This window comes from Natator depressus, chromosome 10 (assembly GCF_965152275.1).
Source record: "Natator depressus isolate rNatDep1 chromosome 10, rNatDep2.hap1, whole genome shotgun sequence".
NCBI classification, from domain to species: Eukaryota; Metazoa; Chordata; order Testudines; family Cheloniidae; genus Natator; species Natator depressus.
The window spans coordinates 34,527,798-34,538,413 of NC_134243.1; the positions used below are offsets into that span (position 1 = coordinate 34,527,798).

Sequence of the window (10,616 nt, forward strand, 5' to 3'; positions counted from 1 at the left end):
CATTCCATCTGCCTGTTGAAATTTAAAGCATTGCCAGGTACAGGAGGTGATCCCAGTGCCAACCTGGAATAATCAGTCATTACATTCTGGGAAGGCAGCCAGCTCAGGCTCGCTGACTCCATGCTCAGCTGCTCTGTTCTCCCAGCCTCTTCCATCTTCACCTGCTTTAAAGAAGCTGTAACTTCCCTGGGAGGACTTGCCACTCTCCCAGGGGCCTAGGGAGGATGCTAGGTGCAAGGAGTGTGCAGTGAGCCACTTACAGTCCGGCCAGTCTTGGGAGAATACCCGGGACTGCAGGCTCAAAGGATCATATGGGATGGGCGCAAGGCCCTCCTTGCAGTGAAACCAGGGGGTGCTCAGAGGAAGATGGGGGGCTGTTTGGGAAGGCAGCTGTTGGCTGAGTGGGGAAGGCTGGTATAGCGGGTCACTTGGCAAGGTGGCTGAGCGGGATGCTTGGATACAGAGAACAGGATGGGGGCTTCCCGTGTGATGAGCCCGCCACTGTTGTGTGAGCTGGCACCTGTGCCATTTACCGCAAAGCCACTAAACTCTGTGTCTAGGCAGGGTTATTGTGTGCCAGCAGCGTGTGGAGCGCTAAAGGATAGAGGGCACGCAAGGACAAGAGGCCCTGGGCACCCCTAACCCTAACAGCGTGGTCTGATGGGTACTGCAGGGGACTTATACTGCACTCATCGCCATAGTATGTGGGAGACAGGATGCCTGGGTTCTATTCCTGGCTCAGCCACTGACCTGATATGTGAGCTCAGGTGGGTCCCATTCCCCTGTCTGTGCCTCTAGGGTGCAAGGGCCAGATTCTGTGTTGTACATCACAGCAGGTGTGGGACAGGGGAGGGCTGTGTGTCACCTTTATGCCTCCCTAATTCTGGGCTGCTCTGTTGGCTGATAGAGCCCCGGATGTAAGTTAGAGCAGCCTGATCTAGAGAATGGCAGCTGCCTTCTCCAACCAGTCCCCAACATGCCCTGGCCCTGCCCTTCCACCTAGCCCATGGGATGAGCAGAGGGGAGGGATGGATTGATAGATGACATAGGGTTGCCTACATTGTCCTTGTCCGGTAGGAATTCCCTGGGGGGCACTGTAGATCTTTTCATACAGGAGCCTTAGTCGGGGGCCAGGATCTTGCCCAGCTACACTGAACACATGCATGGGAGGAGGATTGATGAAAGGCTGAGAGATGCTCGGGGCTCCTTGGTGGAAGGGGCAGCCATGGGGATTTTCAAAAGACCCCTGATTGTGATTAATTTCACACATACCTCCCCAAGAATGAAGCCTCCTCCGCACCTTGGCTCCAACACCCAACCCCAGGGAGCCTCACAGTCTCACAGCCCCAGAGCAGGCATGGTATGCAAGCAGACACGCCTCCTTCCCATGCCACCAGAGCCCTGGCGGGCACGGGGCCTGTACATTACTTCCCCCACCCCCGCCAAGCACACACCCAGCTCGCATGATTGGAGCAGAGGGGATAGGGCAGCAGGCAGGCTCGTGTACCAATGCGCAGCTGGCCGGTCTAATTTTAGGCCTCGTGACCTTGAGGGATGTGGTGCCTGTTCTGCTGAGTGTGGCATTGTGGCAGCTGAGGTGGTGAAAAGCGCTGGCTGCTGAGACTCTGAGATGGGCCTGAAAATAGCTAAGCCCAGCTCAGCTCAGCCAGCAGTTCCTCGCTGCCTGCTAGGGACTGACGCCTTGCCAGGCCCCTCCCATGGCCCGATTCCTCTGTGCACGCCTCATGGGCCGCAACGCTGGGCTCCAAGCCTGGAGTCTTGGGCCTGCTCTGAGTAGCCAGGCCAGGGCAGGGGAAGAATCTACCCCAGTCCAGAGGCAGGGCCACTCCACAGGCCCCTGTGCACCCCACACATCCTCCCTGTGCTGCTGGCGGGGATGGGAAGATTCCCCAGCCCTGCCGTGTCTGTTTTGGCACAGCTCCGCCCCACTACCCTCCCTCCCCCCACCCCCCCATGTAGCTGAACCACACCAGTGCTCCCTGGTGGACTGCCCGAGCACACTGCCTGCAGTGATGCCTCTTCACCATTAGGGGGCAGCGGGACTAAGCACTATTATTCTGCCTAGCTGACCCTTTTCCAGTGTTGCAGCTGTTGCTGAGTGTGAATCCCCAGGCAGGGCTGGGCATCTCAGCTTGGAGCCGCTGGAGAAGGGCAGACGTTTCTTTACATCCCCTGCTGTCTAAAGGGCCCAACAAATCCCTTGATAGTGGTGCCCTCTGGGAGCTTTCAGAAACTCTCCATCAGCTCTTGGCGCCCAGCGGACGGGCCAGGGCGAGCAGCGCGAAGGTGGCTGCAGTCGCCTGCTGGAGCAAAGACGCTGGACCCAAGGCTGCAGCGGAGAGCGCGTGACCCTTCCACTCGCCTGCATCACAGAGCTCAGCATTTCTCCTGGTGCCTCATCAGAAACAAGCAAACAGCCCAGACTCAGCCCTGCCACTGCTGTGCCCTTTCCTGCATGGGCTGGCAGGGAGCTAGCTGCCCTCAGCTTAGCCCCATCGAGCCCCAGCACCAGAGCCAAGTGACCTTCCCCAACTGTCATGCAGCGATGCTCTTCCAGACTCCGATCTCCCAGGCCCAGGGCATGTCATGGTGGTGAAAGGTGCTTTGTTGATAGGCAGGGGGCTGCAGCTCAGGAGTGAGGTGCATTGGCAGAGTGGAGGGTGGGGAGGGCAGACCTAGAGAAGCCAGGGGCTGCTGGTCAGGATTGAGGGGCACTGGCAGAGCGGGGTGGCGGTGGGGGAAAGTGCTGATTCCTGCCAGTGCCAATAGCTCCCCAACATTAAGGGCACAAAGTCTCCTCCTTAGTCTGGGGGGGCAGGGAGGGACGAATGACAGCCAAGAGCCTGAGGAAATGGAGCAGCAAAGTGATGAAAATAAAGGAATGCAGCCCCCCACCCCATGCACACTGGTGAGGGGCCAATGTCACTCAAAGGACTCAAAAAGATTGGAGCTGCCCTGCCCCCCACCCCACCCCACTCCCAGGTAGAAGTGAGCCCTTGGTACAGTGACTGTCCCCTCTGCAGACCCTTGTGGGGAGGAGCAGGCATGCTGGGGCTGTGGGGAGTTAAAGGGAAATGGCAGGCTGTAGGCCAGCTCCCATGGTGGGGGGAGGGAAGGATGCCCCCACCCCACGTACACCTGGTCCTGCTCAGCTCCCGGCAGCCAGTGAGTCCTGCTGCCTGGGAGGAACAGCTTGGGGAAGGCATATGCTTGCATTCGCACCTTGCATTCCCGCCATCTGGTTCGCTAATTCGGGGACTGGGGAGCTGGGGCACATGGCTTGGCTGCCAGTTGGGAGGGGAGAACAATTCCCAAAGCAATGGAATGGAAAGTACAAGGGAGGGGAGCTCCAGAGCCTCTGCCAAAGGGATACCCCCAAGCCAAGCGCCTGCTCACAGGGAGCCCCCCAGCCTGTGACTAGCTCTCTGCAAGGCCAGGAAGCCAGGGGAGTTCACTGCACACCTACCCCAGGGTCTATCTGGAGCAGCCTCACTCACTCTGGGTTAACAGCGGTGTCACAGAGAGCAGAACCGGGTTCTGGCCGGAAAGCCAGGTGTGCTCTTTCCTTCTGCCCCTCCACTCTCCATTTATCACCTCCTTAATGCAAACAGGGCCAGATTCTGATCTCATTGCCACAGGAATCGACCCAGAGTAATTCCTCAGATTGCGATGTGGCAGGGGATTAGACTATGCCCCACGGGGTGGCAAAGCAACTGGGGATGGAAAGGGAAAGCTGTGGGCAGTGACCCTTGGCAGGGGAGGGGAAGGTAACCCTAGGGTGGGGAGGGAGCCACGGGTGCCTGCACTTTGCTCTGTGAATGCACAGCCAGGAATTTATTTCCCCATCTTCTCCCGGCCGCTGCGGGAGCCTTGCATTGGAAGTGGGTGCATGCAGAGACCAGGCTGGGCTTGCTAACAAGGGCACTGCTCTACGGGGGACCTGCACATGGAGGGTTTATTACTGTCTCTTCATCATGTCAGCTCCTGTTGCCGAGGCATCAAAGCATCCAGAGCCAGGGGATGGGGAAGCATGGGACAACTGGGGCTGGTGGGAAAGCCAGGACTTGGGAGACCAGGGGCCAGTTCCTGGCTCTGCCAGACTTCCTGCCTGACCTTGGCCACGTCACTTAGGACTCAGTCACGCTGGCGTAGATTGGGAGAGGCTCTGGGGAGGTTAATGGCACTCCGTTGGCTGGAGAGGAGAAGCACAGCCCCAGTCTCTCAGGGGCGCAGGTCTCCAGCGTGAAATGGGAATAACAACCCCCCCTTTCGGCCTCCTCCGTTTGGCTTGTCTGTTGAGATTGTAAGGGCAGGGCAGTGACTCTACCGCAGCCCTGAGCACAGTGTGGCCCTGATCTCAGCTGGAGCCCTGGGTACTGCTGGAATATGACAACGAACAGCAGCGATCATCCAGCAGTGCAGTCTCTGTCCCGGGGGGAGCGGAGGGGGAGGAGCAGAGGGGGTACAATCTATAGCTAATTCACTCCAGACCCCCTAAAGCTGTGGCCAGCCCTCTCCAGATCCCGCACAATGGGCCCAGCATGCACCCTGTGGAGAAGCTGGGTGGGGTCTGGAGCTGCCCAGGGAGAGGGGTTACTCCATTTGTTGTAACTTTGCCATGTACCTGTGCCAGGGGGTGCTAGCTCCAGCAGGGACTGTGCAGTCTTTGTGATGGCTCAGCCTGGTACATGCTGGGTGCCCAAGCTGGAGGGGGGAAGGGGCTGGGGCCAGGGTCTGAGCCTCCAGGTCCCACACTGAAGTCAATGTGCACTGTGGGCACTCGGCGCGTCTGAAAACCAGGGGCCTTGCATAGGCATTGAAAATTGGTGCCTCAAAAATTAGAGGCCACCTATGAACACGCAGCATCACCCGCAGGATAACACCTCTGTGTCCAACATCCCTGTCGCCCACTGATTGGGCCCCACAGCACAAGACCTGGTGGGCAGGTCACCTGTAAGCCCTAACAACCCGAGTAGGCAATGGACCGGGCAGGACCTTATTCCTCCTCCCAGCCGCAGAGCAGTATGGTGCCGGCTAGCCCTGCTTCCCTCAGCACCAGCTGGCCATATCGCTGGGCTGCCCTTCCCTGCTCCTCCAGGCTGGCATGAATCCTGGGGCCCTGCCTGTAGGGGGCTCTGCTTCCTGGGCTGGGGAGTTCCCATGGCACTATTGACATGAGCCAGGTTCTGCTCTCAGGTCCAGCTGTGTGCGTTGAAGGATCCCTACTCCCTAGTGCTGCAGCCTGGGGACCCCTTGCACACAGAGTGGGGCCTGCTGGAGGACAGTGCGTGCAGGTGTGGAACAGAGGTCCTGACACTGACCCCCTGCAGAGGTAGGATGCTAATTGCTACCCATTCTGCTGCTTGGTGCTTTATCTTCGCCACCTGGAGCTGGGATCTCCTCCCCTCTCCCCAGCTATGGAGGGTGGGGCCTTCTCAGCCCTTAGATGAGAGACCTTGGTGGAAAGTCTAGGGGCATCAGAAGGGCTGTGGATTCCTGCGCCTGAATCAGTACCGGTCCAGTACCTATGGGGCACTGTGGGTAAGATGGGAAACTCCAGCCTCAGTCACATGCAATGGTTAAGGGTCCCGTGGTGCTTTTCACAAGGGAAGAGAGGGTTAACCTGGCCCAATTCTAACTGGGATTGATTACACTCCGCCTCCTGAAAAGGCAGGTGCAAATGATTATGGTCTCTTTACTTCCTGTTCCAGCTGGCTATGCTGCATTCTAGCCTGGAGGAGGCTGCATTTCACCCATCTCCTACCAAGCTCCACCTGCCACCAGGTAAATCCACAGGGAGCAACCACCACACCTGGAGAAGCCAAGACTGGAGCTGTCTGGAATACACTTAGCCTGCCAGATAACATGCATCTACAATGCCCTGGGAAACACATTCTGACTTCTGCTATGCCAGCAAGCCAGCACCACAGACCTAGTCATTCCCGCAGTAACCCTCCCGATCCCGTCTGAGGCCAGGACCTTCCAGGACACCCATGGCAGGCTGGAGAGTGGCATAGGAGCCTGAGCAGACAATGCCATGTGCATCTCTGGCAGAGCAGGCAGGGCTGAAGCCAGGCTGCAGTGCAGAGGAGCAGAGTTTGCAGGAGTTGCCCCCAGGGAAAAGGCACCTCCCAAACAGGGTGGCAAGTGACTATGGGCTTCAGTGTGGAGGAAGGGTGAGGCGGGGGAACACTGGGTTGGGTCTAATCAACAGGCGGGCACAGTCACCCCTGCAAAGGTTCCATGCAAGACTGCTGCGACCTGCATGGAGGAGAAGGGGCTGGCCAGAGGTCAGAGCCCCTCCCCAGTTTCAGGTCCGTCTGCCTGGGCACTTTGAATGGCAGGAGGAGAAGCTGATACAGTTCTGGGTTAAGGAGAGGGTTGGCTCAGCCCCTCTGAATACCTAGGTGCCACTTTGCCAAGGACGCCCCAGGATCAGGCCGTGAACAGGGATCACCGTCACAGCTTCAGGAAGGTGTTGACATGCACAGGAACAGGGACACTCGCTGATACTTGTTGCATTAGATAAATTTCACATAGCACCGGCTCAGTCTGCCACACCCAGAGCTGGGCTCCTGTTCCAACATCTGACCCTATGTGCGGCCCAGACGCGCATGCTCGCAAGAAGACATGTAGATAGACACGTGGGCGGCGAGACAGAGATGTGCCTGTCCACAAACTCACTCCCACATGTCTGAACATGAGTGCTCCCCAGATGTACACACATGCACCCCCAGACAGCCTGGGAAGGGCACACCCAGAGAGAGAGACACACACCTAGGCAGTTCTGTACAAACAGCCTGGAAGTGCACACACACACAGATGTTCACCCACACACACTCTGACATGCCCTCACACAGACGTGTACACACACACACACACACACACATACACACACACACGCATCTCCCTTCTCTCCCCTATGCTGCAGGTTCCCCCATTCCAGCTGGAAAGATGCCCAGGTCCCGGCTGCTCGAAGCCGCATCCTGAGAGAAGATGGGGCACTTGCTTGAGAGAAACTTTGGACAAAGTGAGGTTTATGGGCCTGTTCTGGGGCAACGCCCTGTGAGCTGGCCTTGCTGCCCCCGGGACACTCATGCAACCCCTCCCTAGATCAGCTGGGCAGTCCCATTGGCTTTCCCCACACGTAGGCCCACATCCCTCCTTCAGAGAATGCCCGGGAGCCCTTCCCTGCCCAAGCTCCAAGTGACTCAAAGCCCCAGCCCCTCGCTGGCCCTGGGTGCTGGGGAGGGAGGAAGGGAGAGCAGGCAGTACTGAACTGACCTGGTCAGTTGCAAGGGCTGTAGCTCCTCTTTCTGGAAGCAGACGAAGCAGAAGGTATCCATTTCCTCGCTCCCACAGCCAGTGCACCACAGCGGGGGCAGTTCCAGGCTTGTGTACGCTGCACAGGTGTTGGCATCCTCTTGCCCCTCACCAGTCTGCCCGGAGGCCAGTGAAGCCAGAGTCAGCAGGTCCTCGGTCCCCTGGACCAGTTGCCGGGAGGTGTCATCATGTGCTTTGTCTCCCAAATTACCCGTCGCTCCTTCTGCCAGGGAGAGGTCGCGGCTCCTCCTGCCCCGTGCCCTCTGAGGTGACCCCGTGCCCTCGGCCGGTCTGACTGGGAGCACGCCTGGACAGCACGATCCCACCCAGCTGTTGTGACTCCTGTCCCACGCCGTCCTCACTCAGCAGCCAAAAGGGACCCTGCACTCTCGTTCCCATTGATGGCCATCTTTGGGGCCACTGCTGTCGCGCTCTCTCTGTGCAATGAGATGGGGCTGTCCCCTGAGGACTCCCTCCTCGGGCAGCTGGGGAAGGACAAGGAGGGCTCAGTCTGTAGCCTGAGGTGGAAGAGCCTGAGCTGAGGAGTTTGGGGAAGATGCATCAGCACAGAGACCCCACAGCATCCCGCTGCTCCTCAAAGGCAGAAGTATGGGAGCATGGCCACCCATCTCCAGGGGCCAGTGCTGGATCTCATCCTGTGTCTGGATCCGTGGAGCTGCTGTCGCTGGTCCAGCATGGAGGGCGCCGGTGCCCAAAGGCAGATCCTCAGTGCCCAGCGCTTAGCCTCAGCTGGACTTCGCAGCACGACCTGCCCTTGGGAAAGTTTCCCCTTCCCTCGAATCTCTTCAGCAACCAGCATCAGCTGTGGCTCTCAGTGGCTCCGTGGGGCGGGAGGGGAGCAGTGTGCATGGGGGAGTGGAACTCCTTGACAGCATTTGGAGCCGGGACCGGGGGAGCAGCCCGGCCCGGCGGGTACATGTGAGCTCGCACAAAGAAAAGTTCTGGCCCTGCCGAGACACAGCTCTGCGGGGCTTGTCTGGATGACAGAGCAGCCAGCTCGCTCTGACAGATAAACCAGTGTGCGGGTATTAATAGCTCCAGATTCATGCGGAAAGGTTAACTCTTTAGCTGCCAGCCCCAGCCCTTGCTCACACAGGAGATGGTGGGCTGAGCAGCTACAGCCCCAGACTATTCCCCTTTGGCTTGACTTTGGGTGGTCAGGGCTGTCCCGCATCACAGGCCCACTGCATTGAGACAACTTCCTTCCCAATGCAGCCCACCTACGACTCCCCCAGCTGGATGGCTCTAGTTCCCCCCTCCCGATGGTATCCAGATCCCATACAGAGTTGAACATCATAGACCCTCTGCCTGCCTTTGCCCTGTCTTCCCCCTGCTCTTACTCCAGCTGCTCTCCCTTTGCTAGAGTGTTGATAATCTCTCTCCTTTCTCCCTCTGTGCCAGCGAGCCAGCCCTTGTCATTGAGGGTGGTTGGGGCAAATCTGGAGACGTTCAGGCTCAAACCAATTCCTTCTGGCATGGAGTCCCACCACCCAGAGCCCTTCTCCCCTGCACAGTGTCGCCCCAGGCTGTGTCTTCTGCAGAAGCTCTGTCTTCTGCAGAAGCCCTGCTGCGGGTGTCAGAACTGGAGAGCTGGTCTCTTAGGTACATGGATGCCAGTTCATCAGGGGTTCTAAGAATCAGTGCCAGGACCTTGGATTTCATTCAGTATTAAATGGGGAACTCAGCTGGGGTGGACTTTAATCTCATTTTCCTGCACTAGACATGCTCCCCCTCCTTTCTCTCCAATGCGGGTATGACCGTGAGCTCATCTGACCTTGGGACAGCTCATGTGTGGGGCTAGCAGGGAGATTCACAGGATCAACTACACAGCTTACCACAAACTCCTGTGGAGGAAACTCAGCCTAGTCCCTGGCACAGAACAATCCCAGATCTCCCTGTTGGCCTCATCCTGTTGTAGAGGGCAGGCCCTGGACTAGCGTGCAGCTTCCTCCCACCCCAAGAGGCCACTAGAGTTAGCTGATGAAGGCAGGAGGGTCCACATTCCTGGAGGCCCAACCGAGAAGATGCACATGTCAGAGCTCCTTAGATCTTTCCTTGTGACACATGTGCCTTGATCTTACTGGGGTCCAAGACTCCAGTTCTACTTCTCCCAAGGATTGGGCATTTCAGGTGAGCAGAGGGACCCAGTTAGAACACAGGACATAAGAACAGCCATACTGGGTCAGATCAATGGGTCCATCTAGCCCAGTAGCCTGTCTTCTGACAGGTTTCAGAGTAACAGCCGTGTTAGTCTGTACCAGGTGCTTCAGAGGGAAGGAGCAGAACATAGTAAATATAAAGTGATCCATTCCCTGTTGTCCAGTCCCAGCTTCTGGCAGTTGGAGGCATAGGGACACACATAACATGGGGTTGCATCCCTGACCATTTTGGCTAACAGTCATCGATGGATCTATCCTCCAGGAACTTATCTAATTCTTTTTTGAACCCAATTATATTTTTGACCTCCACAATATCCCCTGGCAATGAGTTCCATGGGTTGATTGTGTGTTTTATGAAGCACTTCCTCTTGTTTGTTTTAAACCTGCTGCCTATTAATTTCATGGGGTGACCCCTAGTTCTTGTGTTATGTGAAGGGGAAACTAACACTTCCCTGTTCACTTTCTCCACACCAGTCATGATTTTATAGATCTCTATCAGAATTCCCTTGAGTCATCTCTTTTCTAAGTTGAACAGTTCCAGTCTTTTTAACCTCTCCTCATATGGAAGCTGTTCCATACCCCTAATCATTTTTGTTGCCCTTCTCTGTTCTTTTTCCAGTTCTCATTTTTTATTTATTTATTTATTTATAGCTGGAGTGACCAGAACTGCATGCTGTACTCAGGGTGTGGGCGTACCATGGATTTATATCGAGGTGTCATGAAATTGTCAGTTTTATTCCCTATGCCTTTCCTCATGGTTGCTAGCATTCTGTTACCCTTTTTGACTGCTGCTGCACATTGAGCAGATGTTTTCAGAGAACTATCCACAATGACTCCAAGATCTTTTTTCCATGGTAATGGCTAATTTAGAGCCCATCATTTTATATGTCTAGTTGGGATTATTTTTTCCAATGTGCACTACTTTGTACTTTTCAACACTGAATTTCATGTGCCATTTTGTATCCCAGTCACCCAGTTTTGTGAGATCCCTTTATAACTTCTTCATAGTCAGCTTTGGACTTAACTATCCTGAGGAACTTTGTCTCATCTGCAAATTTGGCCACTTCATTGTTCACCCCTTTTTCCAGATCC

General features: G+C 56.4%; 1 protein-coding gene across 1 annotated transcript in view; it reads right to left on the reverse strand.

Moving 5' to 3' along the window:
* SBK1 (SH3 domain binding kinase 1) overlaps nucleotides 1-8,347 on the reverse strand; it is an 83,584-nt gene extending 75,237 nt beyond the window's left edge. Inside the window, exon 1 of the mRNA XM_074964684.1 lies at nucleotides 7,306-8,347. Within this exon, the coding sequence (XP_074820785.1) occupies nucleotides 7,306-7,367 (62 nt within the window). The 5' untranslated portion in view covers nucleotides 7,368-8,347. The remainder of the gene's footprint in view (nucleotides 1-7,305) is intronic.
* Nucleotides 8,348-10,616: the final 2,269 nt, after the last annotated feature.